At 48.8% G+C, this 25,442-nt stretch overlaps 1 protein-coding gene across 2 annotated transcripts in view; it reads right to left on the reverse strand.

Moving 5' to 3' along the window:
• LOC144172655 (SH2 domain-containing protein 4A-like) overlaps window positions 1-25,442 on the reverse strand; it is a 488,768-nt gene that overhangs the window by 76,001 nt on the left and 387,325 nt on the right. Inside the window, exon 1 of one of the 2 annotated variants that reach the window (XM_077701293.1) lies at window positions 11,589-12,223. The exons of the other annotated variant lie outside the window; for it this stretch is intronic. Within the exon in view, the coding sequence (XP_077557419.1) occupies window positions 11,589-11,634 (46 nt within the window). The 5' untranslated portion in view covers window positions 11,635-12,223. Of the gene's footprint in view, window positions 1-11,588; window positions 12,224-25,442 lie in introns of those variants that run through there. 2 annotated transcript variants of the gene reach the window in all.

Consider the following 25,442-nt stretch of genomic DNA (forward strand, 5'->3'; position numbering starts at 1 on the left):
TGCTGGCAACAAGCACCACGATGCCGGCTGTACGCATGGCTGTACGGCACGCGGCCGTTTACATGAACAAACTTCGCAGCAAGCAAAGAAAACCTCCGCAACCGGAAGGTTGAGATCGTCTGGACCCCGGCCGGGCCGGCCCATTCTTCCGTGAAAGGCAACGAGTCTACCCAGTTCACGGCCCTATCCCCAACCAACCAGGCCACGGAAGCAGAACCGGAGCCCACCCGCTCTACGGCCTACCACGAAATCACGTAGCACTACAGAATGTCCATCAAAATCTACCCCCCCCCCCCCCCCCCCCATCCCCACCCTGAGCCCCTGAGCAGTGAGAACATACTCTTCCATTGCCCCTGAGCAGTGGAAGAGTATGGTGTCTAGCGAGTGAGAATAGTCTTTAATGATACTGGTGAGGTTAGCCTGGCCAAGGCGCCTAGCTTCCTACACCAGATGTATGAAAAAATGAAATCGATGAAGAGATGATGATAATGACTGTGATGAAGATGATGCGCTCATTAATAGAGTCCTGTTTAAAGAGTCTGATCTAGTCCTGTGCTTCGCAGGAAAGACAATATAGCTTTTGTCGCTCGAGATGCTCGTTTAGAGTTCGACCAAGGGCCTAGCACGTCACTTGGAGTTAGTCCTCTAGAAAGCGGAATACCCAAGAGGGGCACTAAAAGGGACGTTCTAGCTGCTCTGTACCGTGTACACTCACATAATACGTGGTTCAAGTCCTCGCGCACGTCACAAAGAGTGCAGAAGGGGGAAGCGGCCTGTTTCATCTTGAATCGAAAATAATTTGTGTAAGCGACATTTAGCCGCACGCGGTGAAGAACCGCTTCGTCATGCTTGGAAAGTCCGTCAGGCATCCTAAAGGTCCCGTGCGGGTCTATGGAGTGAAGCGGCGCGTAATTTTGCGGCGCAACAGCCCACATAGATCGCTGAAATCTCCAGGCAGCCTTGGACGCAAGGACAAAAGCATCTTTTCTGGAGAACGGTATCGGTATCACTGGCCCGTGCAGATCATGCGCTATCGATGCCAGTGTCCGCCTTGACTCTGCACCTTCAAGACCAGAGCATTTTAGACTTTTAGGGCGCAGGAGACGCCATAATGATGATCGCAAATGCGCGTACATAATGCTTCTCTCATGATGACCTTGAGGAGCACCGTTTCCACGCAGGCAGTGGCCTAGAAACAAAAGACTATCACACAATAGTTCGCTGAGTAAATGCATAATCATGCCTGAAACATTTCTCCATCACTGAAATTGTCCGTTGATAATCTGGATTGGGATTGATCGGGACATTTTCCCCGCGATCACGCGAGGTTCGAAATTTTGAGATTTTATTTCATTATATACTGATTGCGTTTAACCAATAAGAACACTGCGAATCGTGAAGCTGTACAGTGTAAGAGGAAGCGCATACGGTTCTGCCAAACTTACGCAGCATCCAGGAAGTGAATCACCCGATGACAGCGAGGAGCCTCGCGCCTAAAGGGGTGAAGATGCAGGGGCGAAGGAGGGGTCAGAGCCTCCTTTTCCGCGCCTTGGGCATGGCACCGTTGCGTTTCTTATAAGCATAAAATGCCGTTAGCAGTGCACAACTAACGTTCGAATTTCTAGGCATGCGTGAGTAAACGTTTGTGGACAATTACAGCCGAGATGGGAAAAGTAAAACACATTTGTCGTTGCTGGAGATGGAATACAGATTAGCGTACACGAGCTCCGAAGCGGGAATCAATCATATTTACCTCACTGGTAAAAATCAATTTTCGGGGCTTTATGTACACGCCTAATGTCATTTGATGTCCAGGAGGCGGAAGAACACAACACGGTAGGTGTACTGCCATACCTGCAGGAAGAGGCCCGTTGTAGAGCTCCGCTGATCAGCGTTTTGAGTCAGTGTAAAATGGAAAGGTATTGCCGGTCATGCATCGCTCAACATGTCCTACATGCTTCCCAATGCTCTATAGGTCTTGTAAATCCTGCATCTCTTAGCTTCAATCTTACCATAGCGAAACGATTGTTCCCGCCGCCTGGCTGACGAGCACATATTCCTGCGCGGGAAAGTCTTGAAAAAACAATCAAACCATATTGACATGCGACAGAGTGCGAGTCGCCTCCTGGCTGCTATGTGATTTGCTCACCCGTCAGGCCCGTCATAACGCTATATGCACTCAAAAACATACCGTCAATGCCTAAGTTGGTAAAATCGTGTACAGTTATATAAGATCTTCCCTATAAACAATGCCATAGAAATAAATGTAAGTCAATGACGGCAGGAGACCGCCTACCCTTTCACGCTCATTTTGTTCGAGCAAACACTTCCTGTTTTTTTTTTTTTTCACAGGACCTTTTTTTCATTCTCCTAAATATCAAAATATGCCGAATCCGTGATAAGCCACGTTTCTGCCCACCATACTTTTTTAAAGGGAAGCTTTACGTGGCTACAGTGAACTAGAATAACATGGCTAGGCGAAAGGAAAATCCGGCGGTCCCATGTACGTAGAAAACTCCTCCGGCGTAACCGCGCACGCATGCGCGAAAAAACCAGGTTGGAAAGGAGTTAGAAGTTAGGGGAGAGAGATTGGCTGGGTTTATAGATGACGTAGCTACACATCTCGCATCTACCGATACCGGTAAGTGAGAAGGGCGCATCGGAGGGAGCGAAAAAGAGGGTCTCGTCCGTCTCCTCCCGCCGGACAAATGTTCAATAAAGTCATCTCTCTCTCTCTCTCTCTCTCTCTCTCTCTCTCTCTCTCTCTCTCTCTCTCTCTCTCTCTCTCTCTCTCTCTCTCTCTCTCTCTCTCTCTCTCTCTCTCTCTCTCTCTCTCTCGTAGTAGAGCGCGCGCAGCGAGCTACTGCGTGAAGCGCAGCTCAAGCGACAACGGCGGGCAGAGGCGGCGGCGGTACGGGTGGAGCAGCGCCCACATGGCAATAGCAAACACCGGCCGCACGTTACTTAGAAATGGGGAGGCCACGTATCATACGTAAAACACCGGCCGCATGTTACAGTTTCGCTGGTTAACCATCCGCACGGGGTGCCCGGGCGCATTTTTTTTTTAATGCAGAGCATTTAAGTAACTCACGATGTCACCCGCGTTGGCGTCCGTAGTCCGCACGCTCACTGCGCATGCGCGTCGAGTCGAGGCGAAAGCGAACTCTCTCGCGAGGGGCATTGGATTGGATTCGAACACTCTCTCGCGAGGGCATTAGATTGGATTCGATTGGATTGGCTTGGATTGGATTGGCTTGGATTGGCTTGGCTTGGCTTGGATTGGATTTGGATTGGATTGGATTGGATTAAAGTGGATTGTGTTGGATTGTGTTGCGTCATAGCCGCGGCACGTTGCGTCATAGCCGCGGCAGACGCGCTGGGGCCGGCGCATGTGCAGTACTCTCTCTTCCGCGGTTTCCTCTCCTTCGGGCGCGCTGCGCATATAACCGGTGTGCCGTTCTCCGGCGAAGCAACATCCGCGCTTGGCTCAAACACCTAGGGTCCTCGCCGCTTTACAAGTACGCCAACGTCGTCGACTGGGACCGGCTTACGCAGTCCCTTCAACGTATATAAGCGGCTGAGCGCGCGTTCGGAATTCAGTCAAGGGCGTCTTTGCTTGGCTTTCGCTTGACGTGATGCTTTGCTTGCCTCGAGTATATGCGACGCATTTACTCGAGTTCCCCCCGTGGGAAGATGCGGGCGGCTTTTTTTTAAATTGCGCGCGCATGCACTACACGTACGTACAATTCTTTCCACGCGTGGTGTGAAGCGTAAAACGTAATACACGCTCGTGGGCAAGTCTCTTGCTCCGAACCTCTCCACGTGAAAAACACGGTTGAGTGATGTGCCGGTGCGTAAAGCAGGAGTTAAGCAACACCCGAGAAACGAGAAATAGCCTAGCGCGCGCAAAACAATGGCACGATGCGCGTCAGAGCGAACGAAAGGTGGAGACGTGAGAGGATGGGACAGATGTCTGCTTGCGAAAAGCCTGTCGCTAGCCGCAGAGCTCCGTTGTACGACGGAAGAAGGGGGAGAGGAAGAGGGGGCGGCAGAAAGGGAAGCTGTAAATAAGACGCACGGAGAAGAGGGAGTGATGAAAGTGGAGACGACAGGGGCAGTTAACCGCACTAGGCGTCGTCCAGAAATAAACATCAGCAGCGCAGACCGTTATTCTCTTCTCGCTTTAATGAAGGAACAAAAAAAAAAGAGAGAGAGAAAGAGTTGCGGAGGTGGGGGAGGGGGGTGGCAGACGAAAGGTGCTACCTTGGCGCGAGTCGGCGGTAGTTGTTGCAGAGAAGCTACAGCTGTCTGAGCGCGCCCCACAGACCAGGGCCCGACAACTAGCGTGAACCGTGACAGAGCTTGAACAATGAGCTTCCCATTGCATGCCACGTGCGGTGTAAGCACTGGGTGGGCGGATTTTGAGAATAGAAGCAGTGGTCTTGAGGGTAACCGTCAGAGGTAAGCAACCTCATGAGGTGAACACAAACTTCTGCAATGATAGCAGCAAGGCGATGTCGGAAGATGGATGCGCCCTGCTGAGGGGGTCAGTACAGATGCTTTGAGACGACGAGCTTGATATTGCGTGAAGTTGGTGTTAGAGTTGACGACAAGGTGAGGTCGTAAGTCGGCGACCCTAGCCTTTCCCGCGAGAAAACTATTTTCCCACTGTTGCGTATTTTATTGTGTATGACAAAATCCGACATATACTTCAATCAAAATCCTTTGAATCTGTGTCGCAAATTTGTAACACTTACCCACGATATTTTTGAGTAACTATTTGCATTTGTTTCAGTAACGTTCTTAATTTACTATGTTATAACGATCCCCACGGTCGCATTCTTCTCATACGTGCACTTCTTTCCGCGCGGGCTCTTATTTGAAAAAAAAAACCCTCCCCCAATTAATGCTTCTATAAAGACCACATTCAGAGACGCAGGATAGCGCAAATGTGCAAGTGATGTACTAAAAAACATCTTATTTCGCTCCTGTTTTAGCGACAGAAAAAGAAATCGAAGCAGCTTGTTACTTTTACCAATGAGCCAAGGGTCAAAAATATTCACCGAGAAAATAGTCCCTGATCAAAGCATTTTGCGCGCCCAGCAGAAAACGCGTCCTCGCCTCGTGTACGCACAACAGTGCAGAAAATGTTTATTAAGAGCGAATGCTCTTTATAAGCGACCCCAAACCATCCACCACCGGCGTCGGCGGCGGCGTCCGCAGTGCTCTTTAAAGAAAAAACAGCCTCCGGCGCCAGGTTTCGATCCGAGGACTTTGCGGGGCGCAGCGCGACGCGCTACCGACCAAGCCACAGACGCGACGGTGATATCAGTGTTAGACGCGCCTTATATCTTTAACGCATTCAAACTACGTCGTCAGCGGCGTGCGTTGGCGACTCAGCGGCGTTATAGCGGCTTGATAACTGCGTGGTGTACACGTGATACTACAAACCCGATGGAAGAGATGGAAGAGAAGGCGGCGAGGGGGTGGGCTGCGGGGGCCGAGCGCAAGCGCCGCAAGCGGGCCGACAACCGTGCATTCGCACTTTCACATTCTCCCCCTCGGGGAAATGCGGGGGAATTTTTTTGTAATATTTTGGCTGTCAACAACAGCTCTACGACAGTCGCGTTTCACTGAACCTTTAAAACGTCCACAAAGACTCACTAAAAAGATGGCCCCAGAATTTTTGCAGTAAAATTTTTCTCGGCATACATTAGCACAGAATTCTTTTTACATCCATGAAGAGTATTACGCTAGCGAAGACAGCCTCCGACCAGCTTCGTAAGAGCAGAGACAACTGCGTATGCGTGTGATGTTCAGGAGATACTGAGTCTGAGGGTGTGATGTGGGTGAGGTTACGTCGAGGTGGAGTTTATCGTGTTCAACCGATGTTGACGTGAGCTCTCCTAGCGGACTTAACCCTCGATGGTTTACTTGAGGTTGAGGCGAGGCTGAGAAGGCTGGTTGACGCGGACAGCAGGCCGTTTACCCACCTATATTAAGCCAACATTTGACTTGCCATCCACCCCTACAGCGTACCGCTAACTTTTGCATTTATGCAGTTGGTAAAATGACACTTGCTCTGCGAGGGCATGGTGTCCTGTACTCTGAAATCGTGGCTTTTACTCCGTGTTCGAAAATAGGGTGTTGGTTTTTGCAGGGTTGCAGTGTCTAGCCGGATAATCCTTTTTGCGGCAGATAGCCTTCTGCACTCTCTCATGCTCCTATATATAATGTCTTCCCCTCAAATATTCGCGGCAAAAACGCCGAGCTAAGTACTACGTTGTGCCTCCGAAAGCGCGCCTTGAAATATCCCCGCTGTTTTCCTAATATTTCCGCGACAATTATGCTGCTTGCCAAGCTATCTTTTATCGCCATGTTTGCAACCGTGAGAAGAGCGTATACCTATGTACGTGCAAAGAAATTTAGTGCTCAGTAGGTGGCAGTACTTTGCTTTCCGTGGGGCGGCCACCACTTCTCATACCGTCCTGCAACAGCCGCCTGCTAACAGCATGGCAGCTAGCGTGCTCTTAGCACGCGAATGTAGCGTGCCGATTCTGTGCGGGTGTGTAAGCCTAATTGCCACCGGAGTTGGCGCTCCTATCTTGTGATACTCGCTCATTAGGAAACCGCTGTGGCGATCCTTGAGTCGTACCCACGCGCGGTTGCCCCATCCGCTCGCCCACAGTACTCGCGGGAGTATATACAAGAAAGGACAGGCCGTCCGGTCGCACTGGCTGTCTCAAGGCTACCGCTGCCAAGGTTAACATTGACAAAACGCCTTATCTCTTTTCTGTGTGCCGCCTCGGCGGCATACGGGGTTCTTCCAACGTTGTGATCTCACAAAATCACCTCCGCTGCTAATTATTATAGCGACGAAACGCAACAGACCAAGAATTAAAGAAAACATGTCCGCCAAAGCGTGACCGCCAAGTTATTTTAAACAAGCGTCCCCTCTTCTAAAATATTACAAAACAATGGAGGCGATGGAAGTGAGGAGCACACGCGCAGAACAATGGCGGCTGATATTGCAGGTCACCACCCTTTCCAAAGCTCTGGGGTGGCGCTACTGTGCACAGGCCGTCTTGAAAGATGGGGCTCGGCTCGATAAGCCCCCCGCCTAACCTACATCTTGAGCTGAGCCCGGATAAACAAACAAAATTATCCACCGTTCAGCCGGCAGCAGGACTTTGTGCTATCAATAGCAGTGTCATTTTTGTCTTGTGCGAGACAGGTCAGAGGGACCCGTTTCCTCATATTTGCAATATTTGCCTTCGCGCGTTCGGCCCGCTACTTCTTAGAGCCGGGGCCGGACCGGCTGGGCCAGGGTCGGCGTTATGGCCCGGAATATCCCTCCACACAGCAGCGGCCACGACTTTTGGGTGTGGCTCGTCGCCAATTCATCGAACGTTCCGTTCTCCCCTGGCAGTCCAAGAACGGGAAGAAGAGGCAAAGGGTGGCACGCCGAAAATGACCTCCACGTGCTAAATCTTTGGTTACCATTGAATGAGCTGAGCTACGCGGTTGAAGCTGACAACGATATCCTCCGACAAGCATGCGAGCAATAAACCCGACACAGCAGTTAACAAGCGCTGACGAGGAGGTCGACAGCAAGGCGGCAGACCGCAGCGAATGCGACTCTGCCTTGAGTCCGCGACCGCTGGCCGTGGGCTCGACAATGTAACAGCTGCGAACGCTCGTGCCAAAAGCCGGTCATCGGCGTTGGACGGCGTTCAACGCACCTGGCGCCCGGTCGGCCGTCTCGCGGCGATATGTCACGCATTGCTGGACGCATGCCTATCTCCGTGGCCGCCACTGTTTGATGCACAAAGCGATCGGGCGAAATCTGGCAAAACACTACCATATCACTATGGGACAACTCAAACGCATACACTCATAGAACAAAATGAAATTACAACAAGAAAATGGTACCCAGATGGCAGAAATTCCGCGATTTATTTCCGAAATGATCGCACTGGTTAGTAAGAACAGTGATGTGCGGTAATAACATTTTCTAAATACCAACACCATCGTTCGACATCTACGAGCTATATTGTTGGATTTTGCTAATTCTGGATCATAGCCTCATGCTCGTGTGTCATTTGTACATGACTGCACTTGCTGTTGCGTACAAAATGGGGTGCGTGGCAAGAAATATGACGATATAAGAGTCTGCTTTGCGTGGATTAATTGCTTGTGTGCTGCGGCATTGGCATACTTTAGTACTTTGATCCTGTTCGCCATGTCTTGGCTGACAGGTAACGCCAATCCCAGGAGCTTAAGAATGAGCCTGTAATACGTATAACTGTCCAAATGCAGCTTTTGACTTCCTTAATTATTTTTATTTTGGGGGAGGGGGGTTGAAGGCTGTCATTCTGCCAATTTCGGAGGCGATTTTGAGCAACATGAAGCTTTTTTTTTTTTTTACACATGCTGTTTTATTCCAGAGATAAAAGAAGAGGTATTTGACGACTTGCGACGACACTGTATATATGCCCGATAAGAGAGACCTCAAGTAAAATAACTGGCGCTTTTGTGTGTCTCCCGCATGCACGATAAAGAGAACAAATTTTATGCAGTGAGCGGATGGCTTACGACAAAAGTTGAAAAGATAAGCAATGAAGTCATCGACCAAATAACAGGGCTGCTACAAAACTGAGGCGTAGATCACAGTCTTTTTAAATGAGATGTATACGCGATGCACCTATTTCACACGAATCCTTTACCCTCGTTGAACTACAGAGCGATTCAATGCGCGTTAGGTTTTGTGTCGCCAGGACTATTTTTAATACCGTAGGCGAGCTCAGGAGTCACAATGCTCGAAAATTCGAGGCCCGCTGCATGTCATGGAGGAAAGGCAGGACTGTAAGAAGCTCACACCTGCAGTAGATATAAGCAGCTGCGCGCACTATTTATTCTTTCTTGGAGTGCCAAACGCAAAGTCCTCTTGTCATTTGGCGTTGGCGATTCAGTCGAGGAGACGTCCGATGGTACGGACTTTCGCGCCGAATTTACACTTCGCTCCCCGGCAACTGTAAAAGAAAAGTCGTGCGACGCGCAGTTATTAAAAAAAAAACAAAAAAAAAAAAAACAGCAGGTCCTTGCCTTTAGAAGTACTTTTTTTTTTTTTTGGTGTCATAATGCTAACTTCTAATACTACCCATGTCGAGCGTATTTAAACAACAAATTAGGCTTGTTTTCAGCTTAGAAGCGCCGTTATATCCCGCAGAAAACTATTAGAAGTCTGCTTCTGAAAACGGCTATTTTATGTGTGTGTTTCTTTCCCCCCACCCCCCATCATTTTTTTTTTTCATACCTCAGCCTTTATTGCAAGTTTCGTGACTGCCGTTCTTTTAAACTTGCTTTTTTTTTTTCGGCGAGCGAATTCCGGGCCTTACTGAGATGGTCAACAGGCATTGTATTTGATCAAGGTAGCTTGGAATCATCACATATCGGTATATTTATAGAGCGCCAGAATAAACACCAACCCGCCGCGGTGGGTCAGTGGCTAAGGCGTTGTGCTGCTGAGCACGAGGACGCGGGTTCGATTTCCGCCCGTGGCGGCTGCTTTTCTGATGGAGGCGAAAAGCAAAAACGCCCGTGCGTACGAGATTTCGGCGCACGTTAAACATCCCCAGGTGGTCAAAATTATTCCGCAGCCCTCCACTACGGCGCGCCTCATCGCCTGCGTTGCGTCGGCGCGTTAAATTAACCTTACAATCAATCAAATCAATCAACAAACACCTAGTGACACGGCTTCCGAGGACATTACATTATATAAAATGGTACCAAAAAAATCTGGTTCCAATCCACGCTGTGAAGGTGGTTGGTAAGCGAAGCTGTAAACGACACCCACAACGATTACCCAAGCGACGTCTCTTGAATTCACATAAGGGGCTCTACAAAGAGTGAAACCAGAGGCAAGTGAAATGCACTTAACCCCACTTTCTATTAGCACAGGACGACATTCACGACTGATTTGTGTTCTTGATCTTCTTCTGGCTGTTCTGGCGTCTTTACTTTCCGTGGTCTACTCAAGGTAGCCTAGAATGAGCTGAAGGAGGTGCTATGCTGGCCTCCCTTTTTATATATGAATAGAGTGGGGACGTCACTACGTGCGTGATTGAAAATCACAGCACAAAACAGGAATGAGAAGTAGACAGCACAGCGCTGCACTCATAACTACGTGATTTCTGTGCTGTTGGGTACTTCTGCGCTCGGAGTAGCTTACGCAACCGTAATCTCTACCGGTATGGCCGGTCCCCCTGGTATGTGCCGGTATGTGCCTGCCTTCTTAATGATTGTAGTTTTCTGCTGACATCGCCACGAAAATTTGCTTGGATGGTAGATGTATACTGCTTCGCAGTAAAAAAAAAAGAAGAGAGACAAGAGGCAAGAGCGAGGTCTTAACACGAGTGTTTCGATTTCAAAAATAAGTTATCGACAGACCCAAATTAAGTCTCGTCATATACAGGCATTTATGCGCTGTAATTTTATCGCTACCTGAACATTCAGTGAAGGAAATTACTTCACTTATTGTAACAAATTTGCAAAATAAACAGCGCGCGACCGGGCCCATTGTGTCGTCATCGTCTTGTTCTCGCCGCGTATTCTTCGCACCATTTGTTCGTGACTTTAAACACACATCATGTGGCTGCGCGTGGAAGCGTAACCTGTACTGTATAACCCGTATTTGCGCCCCTTCAAGGGCTCACTTAGAATATCAATGTTGCGACTTCACCCGCTGTTGGGAATAACGGAATTCTGGACAGAAACACCACGCGGGTCGTTTTACGAACCAATGCAGGATACAAACATGCAATTGTCAGCGGAAGGGGGGGGGGGGATGATTTCGCACTCAACGGATACTCGATAGCCGGACAGCTTGAGCGCGCTGAGAGTTTCATGCACGCCTGCGTGCATCGGTTGCTGACATTTCAGAGCCGAAGAACTTGTTGGTGTGAGCTACCATAACTCTCCCCAGCTGTAACAACCGGTAAAAAGCCTTAATTTTTTTATATTTTTCATTGAGATACGTATTTTATTCTTAATCTTACCTTTTAAATTTTACATGGGAACCCTGCGTACAATTAACAATGCAAGCCGCGTTCCGTTTACGCAAGCACAATCCGCGCCCACAGACTGACAAACAAATTTGGTGCCGGCTTTATACACTGATACAACCCCTGGGCATGTTCCGTTCAGGTGTGAACGGCCAGATGTCATTGAGACTATATTATTCATATTCTAAAATTCGGAAATCGCACCTTCAAGTCGGGCACGCCATGAAAAGCCCCACGTAACATGACACTCGTTAGCGCCGCTCCTAACGCCGATGAGACCATGAAGTTCTGGGCAGGAGATATCACAAGTAATCCCCGTATTTCGCCAGAGCTACGGGATTCCTCTGAGCTCTGTGTGAGCTATACCGACAGTCTTTCATCATCGCTCGGTGGCGGCAATGAGAGAGGGGGTAGTGGGACCGATATGCACCGGTCGCACTACCCACCCTCGTTCTGTAACGCCTTCCTCGATCTGTGCTAAGCTCCAGGATGTGTGGCACACACGCGGCAAAACTCGACACTCACCTTTCTTCCGCGTGAGCGGCTTTCCGAAGTGCGTGATAACGATCATCACTCTGGACTTTGAACTCCTCCCTTGATGAGAACCGACGGTCTGGCAAGCGCGGTGCGTGCACGGAAAAGTACGTCGAACAACTCAGGAGCTCCTTCACAGCAGAACTGCCGGTCGCACTGCAGTCGCCTCCACCACTTCCACTCGTGCACAGAATTTGTTGCCCAAAAAGTCCAAGGATGCTACCGGGATCAAGAATCGGCGACACAGAGCGCACAGCGTCCAGCTTGTCTCCAGGTCGTAGCACAAGATGCGAAACGTCCCTGTCCAAAGCAGCTGGTTCAGCTTCAACTTGACAGCCGTAACAACCTCTGTATTGTTTTAGCAGTTGCAAGCACGCAAAAAAATAAGCCCCGGAATAGTGCGGTGCCCGCTGCGCCTGCCAGCTGAAGTCTTCTCGGTGGACAGCACAAACAGTACAGACGGCGAGCGCGCTCCTACCTCGAGAAGCGACGACAGCGCGAGATGACAACTCGTTCGCCTACTGGAGAAGGAAGGAGGATGTATTTTTCTTTCCTTGCCGCCGTGGGAGGCCGGCGTGGGTTCACGTACTTGCGCACGCACAGACAGGCACGCGCCCGCACACGCGACCACGCGCTTTTTGCGGCCAAGGCGAAGAGCGAGGTCTCGCTCGGTGTCGGGGGACCGCGAACCACCAGTGGGCGCTGGCGCGCGGGGTTTTTTGCCGCCCCTCCCCCCTTTTCGGTGCGCGAGATAGGCCCGGGTGCGGGTACTCGGTGCCAAGGAACTCCGGGTCGTTCCAGTTTCGCCCCCCGGCCTCGCTTCGGCGAGGAAGGAGCGGCGAAAACCACACTCTCTCCATCGGAACAGGCATGTAGGTGGTTCGCGGTGTGCCACTGCCGCCGCTCTCAAATTCCAAAGCCATCGATGTGAAATCATTCTATGCTGGGCTCTTACTTGCCCCTTTTCTTTTGATTTGGCGCGTGTAATGGCTTCCCAAGGCTGGAAAGATGACCGGGATGTACGTTTAAAATGTGTCTGGTCTCTCTTTCACCCCGAACGGAAGCAAACGATGCTTTATTCACTGAGAAATAAGGCAATTTAAGAGAAATGTTTAAATATCCCGCTAAATTGTATATTTCGTGACGTAAACAATGGCGTCATATGATCCGGTACATGAAACAGATACTTAGTATGTCGACTCCGTATGGCACCCACATGCGGGAATCAAACAGGAACCGGAACTCGTGCCGAAACAGAGACGGCGGCCATTTTAAAAAATACCAGTAAAACCTAGTACACCCGCAGCCTATAGTCATAGCATCACCTAATTCGGACAACAAAGGTCTCGCCGAGGAGCTCGGGCTTGCATTTAACAACCTCACACCACTTCAACTCTCAATGCTTCTAAGTGCACGAGCGGCAGGAGTTGTGGGATACACGGATGGACCGGAAAGCGACCATTCCGCGATACCCACAACAGACGAACGCCAAGCCATTGGCACCGCTGCCTCGTCAGCCCCGTCACGACGGATGAATACAGAATGGTATACGTGCCGTATTTTTATTACGGTTAATAATAGTTCAATTTCAGTAGCAGTATCGCTTATGCCAGTTGGCCGGTGTCGTGTATGGAAAGCCGTTCGCGCGAGCTCTCTGCTCCGACCAGAAAGATACGAGGGTCAATGCGCGGTGTGTATGGTATTTTTCTTTTTTTCTTTTTTCAAAGCTCAGAGCACTTTGACTGCGATATGACGAAGTCGGCGCCGAGCGGCGGCATGTCCCAGGAGTGAGCTAACGTAAAAGTCCCTGCCGTAATCACTTCGTCGGAAATGAAGCGAGCACACTCGTACTTCCTTTAGCTCCCTTTATCCTCCGTTTGCAAAGTTCACAATACGTAGTTACTTGCTTCGCCGAGGTTCGTCGTTAGGCAGCGCATGAAAGGAGATCTCTTCACCGGCGAGGATGCCGCACTCCCTCGACGATTTCCCTGTATTACATGGGCATTTCAGGGCGCAGCAACAAAATTTCATTGTAAAGTACTCGAACAAACTGAAGCTTTCAGTGGTTGTAAACTGAGAACGAGCTCGTATACAACGACAGCAGCAAGCCAACACCATACCGAAACACGAGTGGCACTATCTCGTCGCTGCTTGCTGGTCCTTTCTCCCGTCGTTTCTATTTTTACCTTTGATGGTGGGCGATATGACGCCAACCGCCTGTCAAGGAATTAAGGTACAAACCAAGGTCGTGGCTGTGGGTGCTCCAACGGTTCGTTGGCCCCGAAGAGCCTCGAACCCGAAAATTCGTCTGCGCGATGGCGAGATGTCCAGCACGGAGGCGGTAGTTTCGTACGCATTGGCGTACATGTGTGCGTGTTCGTTCGAAACTTCCACCGTTTACTCCACCGTTTTGAGTGTCATAAAAGGAATGTGCAGTATGTTTAATGGGCTTATAGCTCACTATGCAAACTGGTAAGCCCTGCCTAACTTGCGTTTGCTTTTGCCGGCCTCCGCCAATCGCAGAGCAGTCTAGTATGACATCATAGGTTCTGTTGCGGGAAATGAGCTGGTGGGTCGCATGGTCATTCCCTTTTTTCCTAATTATGTAGCTTATTTGAGCGAAGTTTGTGTTAAAAGTGGTGTCAGTATGGTTCTAACGAGGCAATCTTTCGAATGGACCACACTTGTGTTTTCTCTTCATGGCTCCTTTAAGAGAGTTCAACGCTGGTCGACCACTCTCGACATGTCGTAGACACTCGAGTCACGGCCCGGGGGTTAAAAAGAAGGTCCCCTTCACCCCGTGTAGTCCGAGTGGCGCTGGCTACCACCTCCAAGTGCAGGAAACAAAAAATACCGTAACATAAATACCCGAGAAAGTGGTGGGGAAACAGCCCCGCCGGTAGCGTAGTGGTTATCGCACCAGACCGGTATTCTGGAGGTCGCGGGTTCGGATCCCACCGAGCGGGTATTTTTTCACCACTTTCTTTCTGACTCAAAAAATTCTTCATCTGTTTCTATGACCAACCACAACCTCCCCTTTGATTCGCTATATATATATATATATATATATATATATATATATATATATATATATATATATATATATATATATATATATATATATATATATATATATATATATATATATATATATATATATATATATATATATATATATATATATATATATATATATATATAAGAAAACAACTTCGAACAAGGTAGCAGCACGATTGTTGTATTTGTATTCTGGAGCTTGTGGGTTCGGATTCCACCCGGCGGGCATTTTTTCACCCCTTTCTTTCTGACTCAAAAAATTCTTCATCTGTTTCTATGATTTACCGCATTCTCCCCTTTGCTTTACGAGGTTTTCTTCACTTCCAACCTGCCAACCCTTATCCGTTCTATATATATAGAACGAATCAGATTAGGGAATGAGGGGCTCGTTGAAATAAGACAGAAATAAGGGTTGGCAGTCAAGAAAACCTCGGAAAGCAAAGCGGAGGAAATGGTGAGTCATTGAAACAGATAAAGAATTTCGAAAGAAAGAAAGCAATTGGAGAAAAAATGCCCGCCGGGTGGGATCCGAACCCACGACTTCCAGAATACAGGTCTGGTGCACCATCACCAGATGCCATGTCTTCAAAATAAAATGAGACACATTCGAGTGGCCATCATTGGCGTTTGGACACACACAGCAGGTTGTATTTCAAGTACTGACAACTGTGGCTCATTTTTGCAACCTGTGCTAGAAGTGTACACGCCCGCCCACACAGCAATATAATGATGCTGGTAGAACATTTTATGGCTAATACAGCCATCAGCTGTCGTCACATTGGACTTTCCTACCAAATCCATCCGATAAACCATGAATTTACTTTTACATCACATTCTGTCATGTTTAGCTCTAGCAGGCTTTAACGATCCCCTGTCTCTGTCACCACAAAAACCCTCTTGCGTCTTTTATACTACGCAGCATATAATCATCCCCGTGACATCACACGCATGCAATCGCTCTTTTTCGCTCCACACGCGTTCATTTATATTTCTCCAAATTCTGGTAAGTCTCAAAACCGAGGCAGAAACATGCGGAGCAGGAAGCATTTGTCGTCGCAGTAAATATTTAAAAAAAATCTAACGAAGCTGGCTTCCGCTGATTATGATTATCGGGAACGAATTCCGCAGCTGAGTTTATGACAATGGCGTCCCCTCGTTCTCTTAATTTGTATTTTGCTTGGTGAAATACCGCGAGACACTGCAGCTGCAGCCGACGTCATTTCGTGCCGGCGTAACGCCAAATGAATCTAGCGGAAAGAAAAAAAAATGACGCTACCACCGATCACCTTACACTCCCAGCGTGCATCCCTCCCTGCCGCTCTTGGGCGGACGATGATGACAAACCCCGTCGCCATCCCTGTTCAGACGGAGTCACTGCTCGGGAGGGGCAGTGTCTTCATCCCGTCAGGCGGCGTCAGGAATCAGGAGGAAGGAGGGCGAGGAGGCGCACCCCACCGTGACGAATGCACGGACATGACGAAGGCCGGCCCACGGAACTAATCCCCCTACCGCGACGAATGCACAAGAGCCCAGACGGGTCCTGGTCAACACGGTAACTACGGTAATTAGGCAGAAGCCATGATAAGACAGCGCGAGAATTAATGGAGGCTTATCACATCAGAAGAATGGGTGACAAGTGTGTTCTTTAGAGCCGAACGTACCAGCCCATGAACTTCTCGCTATGAACCGACGTATCGCTGATAAAGCCGAGCTGGAAGATAGGGAAAGATGCCTTCTGGAGGGCGTAGACAGCCTGTTAAGGACAGTCCCAAACAGAGCTGCTATTCGTCAGAGACCTCCTACAGAAGGTATTGTCAAGTTTTTTCAAGAAAATGAGTTGTGTTTGCTGCAAGCCGACAAAGAAGGCGGTTTTGTGGTTATTCCCTCGGGCAGCTTTAATGAAAAAGCGCTCCAAGCGGTTTCCAGGAACTTCGCTCCGCTGAAAGTGAACCAAAACAAGCGAAAAGCCGAAGCCACTGCTCTTTGCAACCAACTCAACTTGACAAGGCTAGCAAAAGACGTCAACGGCAGCAAACGGAATAGTCTTCAAATATTCTTCTCCGCCAAGACGCACAAACCGAGTGTGCCATTTAGGGCAATTGTCACGGAACGCGATGCTTGGCAACACCAAGTTAGCCGGTTTTTACTCAAGCAGTTGCGGGGACTAGTCATTGAAGACCCGTTCGCCACGAAAGATTCCATAGAAGTGATTCAGTTTTTGCAGTCTACACAGTCCATCGATAGTGCGTTTTCCGTCGATGTAGAAGATTTATTTTACTCCTTGCCACATGCAGAGCTGTTTAGTGCTGTTAGGGAATGCGTGGAAGATAACGGAGTGGTGGAGTTTCAAAATAGGGCAGGAATATCCCTGGACAACTTTATGACGCTGCTAGAGTTCTACCTTGCCTCAACGTTCGTGTATTTTAATGACCGCCTTTTTATTCAGCGCAAAGGCATTTGTATTGGCTCTTGCGTTGCCCCCATCCTCAGTAACATTTTCCTTTCACGTATTGATCGGGACTTGGAACTAGCCCTGAGCAAAGATGCTGTTTTAAAGGTTTTTAGGTATATAGACGATTTTCTTATAGTTTTGAAAAAACAAGATTTGCCCACGAAGGACTCTTCAATAGACAGCGTTTTGTCAACGTTCCGACGAGTGGGCAAAGGCCTATCCTTTACCCACGAACTTCCTGACCAAGATCACTTACAGTTTTTAGATATTAACATCACCTTCTCGCACAACCATGTCTGCTGGTCTTACCAGCCTAGAGCCCGAAAAAAGAGTTTCTACCTTATGATTCAGCTCATTCAAAGACCATCAAGAGGGCAATAGCGGCGTCATGCTTACAGTCATCCCTCCTGAAATCTTGCATCCATTACGCAGACAAAATCTTCAGAGTACAGGTTACTCGGCTTGAAAAAGCCGGTTTCCCTTGCACGGTACTAGTCGCAGTTGTTAAAACCCTCCTCCAGAAGCTTAAGGGCAGAACTGACCGCAGAACTGAGCCAGCCACGAAAGAAAAAATGGCGGCCGTGGTGCCTTATAACTTGAAAAAAGTCGCCACGCGGCACAACGTACCCGTTGTGTTTTCTGCTCCCAAAAAGCTTGCGCAGCTATGTCCACGAACTTGCGCCCGAGGCGACAAGAAACAGGCTTGCCAAAAGCGGCATGCTAATCAGTACGTGGACTGTGCAGTTGGAGTGGTCTACCGCATTCCTCTGACATGCGGCAAAGAGTACATCGGTCAGACGGGAAGATGCGTAAATGACCGTGCAAGGGAACATTATCTTTCCCTAACAAACGCAAAGGGGGCCCACTTGCCAACCCACTGTAGTGAGTGTACTAACAAAAAATGCACCCCATTGTTTCAGGAGATTAAGATTGTAGGCAGAAGCCATGATAAGACAGCGCGAGAATTAATGGAGGCTTATCACATCAGAAGAATGGGTGACAAGTGTGTTAGCGACACTTCGGTATGTTTGCGTGGCAAAGAGCAAGCGTTTTTAGATCTTTTAAAAACGTGATAATGGGCTCCGTCGACTCTTATACTTCGATGCTTTCTGCAAAATAAACACAGTTGTAAGTGAGCGCTAGTCCCGTCTGGTCTTTCTGTGTCTTTGTCAAATTTTTGCCCTCAAATTTCCACTTGAAAACTACGTACACGACGGATCATACTGGCTGCTAAAACTTCCGCGGGCCGGCCTCCGGTGGGGTGCGCCTCCTCGCCCTTCCTCCCCGCCCTTCCGCGCGCGCAGGCGCAGTCTGGTCCCGGTCATCACGGTGACTACGTACACGACGGAACAGACGGACTGCTAACACTCTCTAATGTCACTGCGCGGCCTGTTCGCACGTCCAGCTCAGCGTCTCTGTCTGTCAGCCTGGCGGCGACGTATGCAAGTCGGCGACTGATCCGGGATGATTGCAAGAGCTGCAGACGCTGAACTCCAGCGAACCGGTTACGCAGGTGACCGTTACCTAAGCATGCAAAAAAGGCTGAAAATGTGGGATCGGATATCGCTCAGACTGGGTGTAGTTAGATGTGCCTAACGATTACTGAACTCCGCTTATTCGCTGCACCTGGGATTCCAAAGTGGCCACAAGTGGAAGTAAATTAAACTGAAGCGCTCACGTTACTATCCACCACAGCCACCCGCTCGCGGAAAAGGCTACACCACCGTCCACACGTTATGGACTTGTGTTCGGCACCTATAACCCCGCCTCACACCTATATCATCCTGGGAGGCTAGACGCCCGTTTTTGCTGCCGTGCCCGAGTGGAGGAAGTCTTGGCGGCAACTTCCCAAGGCGGTGCTCGGTACTATAGGATTGTGCTTCTGCTACAGTTTATTTCTTTCCTCCCTTTCCTACATCCCTCAGTTTTCAGCAAAAGTTCTTCGCGTAACCTTCTATGCATTCGTTGACATTTAGACCTCTACAAAATAGGTTTAGTTGGTAATAAGCAAAAACCTTTAGCATTTTTGCGGAATTTGTATTCGCATGGCCCATGCATTTTACAGCGACAGGCTGTTACATGATCAATTTCGCAAAGAAAATCTCATCCTGGACGGTCGTAGCATAACGGGAAGCGTGTCTGTAATAGAAAAAAAAAATTGCAGAAACTCCCTAGGGAGATTTTTCAGATAACTACGTAAGCCGCTCTGATGCACACCATGCCGCCTCCAGTTTGGCTTCGCTACTGTACACAAATGCGTTTCTGAGAAGACGTTTTTAAAGGGCAATATAAGATACCAATGTAGTAAGGGCTCCACTGCCTTTAATTACCTCCATAAGACCACATGTATATCGCTATAGAACACCCTATTTAAATCGCTTTTAAAGTCGGCTTCACTCCAATACACAAGTGCATCGCTGGTAAGACAGTTTATGGGAATGTACGCAGTGTGATATCGAAGTATGGAATACCGCGGGTTTATTATTAATAGCATTTTGGAATGCAGCGAAAGTGTGACACACCAGGCGCTAACACGTTCCCTCATCGAGTCCGCATATAAGTGTTTCTCGCATAAGCTATGCACAGCGGTCATTTCAGAGAGGGGTGCTGGTACGGACGTAGGTGTCACACGCCTCGGAGCAGCATGTTCCCGTTATTGGCGGTTCCAGCGGTTCATGCCGCACCGCAGGCCACGCTGAGGCATGATCGCGAACAGTTTCCACGCGTTCACGTCGGCTCGCATCGGCCGCAGCAGCAGGTATTTCGTGCGTGTGCGAAGCTAAACAGAGGCAGTACGGGTCGTCGTATATTATAGGATGTTGTACGTTTCCTGAAAAGCTTTCGGCACATCACACTGCGAAACAGGCGAACCTAAAATCGGCCCCTCTCTTGGGAAAGCCTGCCGAATAGCCCGAGCCTTGAAGACCAGATGAGCTTCGTCTCCAGGGCGCGCCTGGCAGCTAGAGCGCAAGGATTCCTGGACTAAGGATCCTCCCACCGGATAGCGGCATTAAAACCTTCCACTCTGCTCAGTAAACATTTTCGTCATCATCATAATCATCATCACCATACCACCTTAACGCGAGATGCCGGGAACAAACGACATAACGCGAAAACAAGCGCGCGATACACAATGGTAACTTATAGGATATGTGTCACCTACGACTTCACGACGTTGGCGTCACGAGCGTCCCAGGAGAGCGCTTCTTTGCCGGTCTTGGCTTCGAACCGCTGCGTTGTCTCGTCTGTAATTGGGTCTTAGCTCGTCAATCGAACACCCGCTGTAGGGCATGCTAGGAGATACGACTAGCTGCGCCCCGCGAGTAACAGCTCGCCCAATGCCTCCTAGACCAGGCGCAACAGCAGTGCTGGAGTCGGAGCTTTGATGCCACTTGTAACCGCCACTTGTAATCGCATCTGTAATCGCATCTGCCAGAATTGCTTCCCCCACGCGCACTCTAGAACAAGAACTGCTCTGACTGCAATGTTCACAGGCAAGCCGAGCGTATTTGCGCAGTGCGCAGCCTTGGGGAGCAGTGCCTCATCGTGCCATTAATCGCACTCGAGTGCCCCTGAAGAGTCGCCGCCGAGTGAATGGCCGCCCGTGAGAAGTTCGAGCAGCGCGCAGTCCCGACGCACGCGGCAGGCTTTTTTTCTCAACCCGCGAGCCGTCGAGCGACGAGCAAACACGGGAACGTAAGCGAGGAAGCGAGATCGACAAGAGAGAAAGCTGTATTGATGATACGCGTTCTCCAAACAGGTTGCGCGCGCCTTCAAACAAACGCCTCCCCCTCTCCGGCCGCCCTGCAGCAAACGGATCCCCTTGTCGACGCGAGCGGCGGCCATACGCGGCTCGGAACTGTTTAAACTGGACCTCCCCCCTTCGCCGGTCGAGGGCACGGGCCTCGGTCCAGTCACGCGAACCCGTCTGCTCACTGGGAACACGAGCGCTTGGGGGCTTCCTTATACGGACAGCAGTCGCCCGGCGCTTGGGTTCCCTTGCCAGCAGCGAATGCTGCAGGCTGGTACAGAGCTGCGCCTGCAGCGTCATGCGGAAGTGAAGCCTGCAAGGTGCCTGCAAGGCTGGAACTCGGCTGGGGGAATCCCACTTGAGAATGACCTGAGAAATGTCACCTTTCGAGAAAACAACCCCGGTTACTGTTACCTGGCTATAAACGCGTGGATTTTTTGGCTGTTTCTCTTCTGGAAGGAGGGGGGGGGAGGGGGGGGGGGGGGAAGGGGAGCCATTTTCTAGTCCTAACGCAAATTTCCGCCAAATATTCCAGGGTGCCCGCCATATTAAAATTTCCGAATTCCCTGATGTTATCAAGTTCTCCCTCGACGTTTCATTCGAAATTTCATTATTGAACGATATTTACGAAACGAATTGCTCTATAGCTCACGCATGCGTAGCTCCCACTGACAGTCGATTGTTCCGTAAGAACGCATTAATAGAGAGTTTTCGCAGTCCGTCTGTTCCGTTGGTTACGTTGTTACCGGGTTGACGGCGACCCGTCTGCGCCTGCGCGCGCGAAAGGGCAAGAAGGAAGGGCGAGGAGGCGCGTACATGGCAAAGGCAGGCCCGCGGAACTAATCCCCCTACCGCGACGAATGCCCAAGTGCTCAGACGGGTCCCGGTCAACACGGTAACTACGTAGACGACGGAACCGACGGGCTGCTAGAACTCTCTAATATATTGTTGTGAATTTACTCGGCGGTAAAATGTGCAAACTTTTATTGACAGACCACCTCACTTCAGCCTGCTTTATTGACGCGAAACACTTTGCAAAACAAATAAAATGCGTTGTAAGTTATGGGCATGACAGGACCGATTTCTGCCTCCACGAGTTTTCTGGGAGTCGAGAACATCAGATAACGGAGTTCGAAAAATGCGCGTTAGATATCTCTATCATTATATAGTCGCTGGAATCTTGCTATGCCAGACAAGCCACTTTAGAACTCATGACATGCAATGAGGACAACCTCATTTTATGCTATGAGTTCTTGAGACTCATATATGCATAAATACATACATTTGTAGTAAAACAGAAGATGTATAATTACAAGTTGAGCTGAACAAGTGCATTGCTCTAGCGTAACGACGCCTTTGAGTTAAAAAAAGAAGCATCACATCAATTTTATTTCAGAAAAAAACGGCTCGATGAAAATCAAGCACAAAAGCATAGGCGCTCCGGAAAAAAAAAAAAAAAACAGGAATTTGTCCGAATTAGTGCAAGTGGTCGCAAGCAGCTGTATCCAATCTTAGTTCAAAATACGAAGGCAATACTCAAGGAAATGGTGTTTACGCACCAGGAGAGGCCGATACGCGATGTCTTCCAGTGTGACTGCGTCGGGGAAAGGGTGGGGGCATATTCTACATTGGGCAGCACAAGTTTACGGCGGAAGCCGTATCAGTGCCCTTTGGCGGCACGGGTGGTTTTGCTTACGTATGGGCTGCAAAATGACTAAGGCCGGGTTCAGACTGTTGCCACAACTGCCTTAATATCTTCAAAGAATGGCGCCACTTCACGTCTCAGCCAATGGAACTCCGTGAAACGCCGTTTTTTTTTTCGTTCATAGATCACGATATGGCTTTTACGTCGGTAGTCTGAACAGGGCCTAAAGAAAGCGGTACCATAGCTGCGACAGGACCAATGAGGCGATAACGCAACAAGCTGCTCATTACCGGTGGCTCTTGGAGCATGTGACAGCGCGTAGCATTCGAAGCGGCGAGTACGTACAGCGTTTGTGAAAATTTTCTAGGCGAAGCCGAAAGTGCGCACGCCGCAAGAAATTCAATGTACAAGTTTACGCCCCGAGCGAGGCTGAAACGTTTTATGCCGGAAAGCTAGAGAAAACACTTTTCTTTCTTACTGCCATAAAATAGTTTTTTTTTTTTTTTTTTTTTTCACATTTACAGGCGTACGTCAACTGGGAATCAGCCCTGCGGGCGCGCCTATCCCTGCGGTGCGGAACGCACGAGTGCGTTGCCCAGTCTCCTCCGCACCGCCAGCGTACGTCATCGGAAGCGGAAACTACATCAGATGTTGACTTTTCCGAGTGTTGAACCCAGCTCCGCGGCAGGTTCACGGCGGGGGTTCAACGAAGTGATACGATTCCGGTACTGATGTAACCACGAGGCGGCTCCACGCAACCGCTGTGCGCCCACCATGCGATGCCTACGGTTAATGTACGCATCCGTAGTTTCTGACCAGAAAAACAAAGCATCAAAAAGACGCAGTTGGCGGAACTAACGACGCCGTCACCGTCACTGTCACCCGCCGCGGTGCCGGCTAAGGCGTTGGGCTGCTGAGCACGAGGACGCGGGTTCGATTCTCGGTTCGAACCCACGTCCCGGTTCCATGCGTGTAAGTATGCATGCTTGCGTGTATATTTATTTATTTATTTATTTATTTATTTATTTATTTATTTATTGTACCTCAAATGCCCCGAGTAGGGGTATTACATGAGGGGTGGGCAGATACATCAGTTAATAAGGTGATCGATGAAATTCTTGAATTTAGTAGGGTCGGAGTGTTGGATGGCGTCGGTGGGCAAGCTGTTCCAGTCTTTGGCTGTTTGCACGAAGAATGAGTGCAGATGGGCAGATGTACGGGCTGCTGGAGGATAAACAGCTTTTGCATGGCTAGTGCGGCATGACGTCCGGTGGGCGGGTGTGATAGCAGATGAAGGAGGCAATGCGTGGTAGAATGTATGAAAAAGGCAAAGGCGAGAGGTTTTTCGTCGTGAAGCAAATGTTTTAAGGTTGGCGCGGCGTTTGAGGGCAGATACGCTAGTATGATGTGAATAGTCGGAGTAAGCAAATCTAATCGCACGGTTTTGAACGGCTTCAAGTGTGTACGTATGATTAGATTGAAAGGGGTCCCAAATTGCGCACGCGTACTCTAGCTTAGGCCGAACTAGTGTAATGTAAGCTTGGATCTTTAGTGAAGGGGGAGCAAGTTTTAAATTTCGTCGAATGTAGCCGAGTGCACGGTTAGCGTTGTTAGAAATATGCAAAATGTGCGATGACCAAGAAAGATCGGAAGCTAGATTGATGCCTAGGTATTTATAGGAGTTAACAGAAAGAATTGCGGAACCGCAAATGGAATACGTAAATGTTTGGTGTGACTGCTTGCGATGAAATGAGATGAGTACAGTTTTTTTAACGTTCAGGCGCATTAACCATGTTTCGCACCATGTTTGAATGAGGTTTAGGTCGGACTGAAGGATTGCGGAATCGGAAGGATGGCGTATAGAGCGGTATAGAACGCAATCATCAGCGAATAATCTGATATTGGACTGAATGTTAGTAGGAAGGTCATTAATGTAAATCAAGAATAGCAGAGGGCCGAGAACAGTGCCCTGCGGAACTCCGGAGAGAACGGGGGACATATCTGAAGCAATGTTGTTGGCGTAAACAAACTGTTGGCGGTTAGTCAAAAAGTCACGGATCCAATCGAAAATCTGAGGGCTTAAATTTAGGCGGGATAGTTTTAAAAGCAAGCGTTTGTGTGGAACTCTGTCAAAAGCTTTTTCAAAGTCTAGGAAAAGGGCATCTACCGGTGAGTTAGTATCCATGCTAGAGCTGATATCATTCACAAATAGCGCGAGTTGCGTGTCACAGGAAAGCCCTTTCTGGAAGCCATGTTGGTGAGGGTGGAAAAATTTATTGGCAGTTAGGAATTTTACAATGTGGGAGTAGATTATATGTTCCATGATTTTAGAACAAACAGAAGTTAATGAAATGGGACGGTAGTTATTATTTGAATTTGGAGTACCTTTTTTCGCCACTGGGATAACTCTGCCCACCTTCCAGTCCAGCGGCACCACACCGCATACAAGAGACTGCTGAAAAATGTGCGCCATGTATGTATGTATGTATGTATGTGTGCATGTATGTATGTGTGTGTATGTATGTATGTATGTGTGCATGTATGTATGTGTGTGTGTGTATGTATGTATGTATGTATGTATGTATGTATGTATGTATGTATGTATGTATGTATGTATGTATGTATGTATGTATGTATGTATGTGTGCATGTATGTATGTATGTATGTATGTATGTATGTATGTATGTATGTATGTATGTATGTTGTATGCATGCATGCATGTATGTATGTATGTATGTATGTATGTATGTATGTATGTATGTATGTATGTGTATGTATGTATGTATGTTGTATGCATGCATGCATGCATGCATGTATGTATGTATGTATGTATGTATGTATGTATGTGTGTATGTATGCATGTATGTATGTATGTGTGTACGTATGCATGTATGTATGTATGCATGTATGTATGTATGTATGTATGTATGTATGTATGTA

This window comes from Haemaphysalis longicornis, unplaced genomic scaffold (assembly GCF_048455015.1).
Source record: "Haemaphysalis longicornis isolate Haplotype H1 unplaced genomic scaffold, Haemaphysalis longicornis Haplotype H1 scaffold_25, whole genome shotgun sequence".
Lineage (NCBI taxonomy): Eukaryota > Metazoa > Arthropoda > Arachnida > Ixodida > Ixodidae > Haemaphysalis > Haemaphysalis longicornis.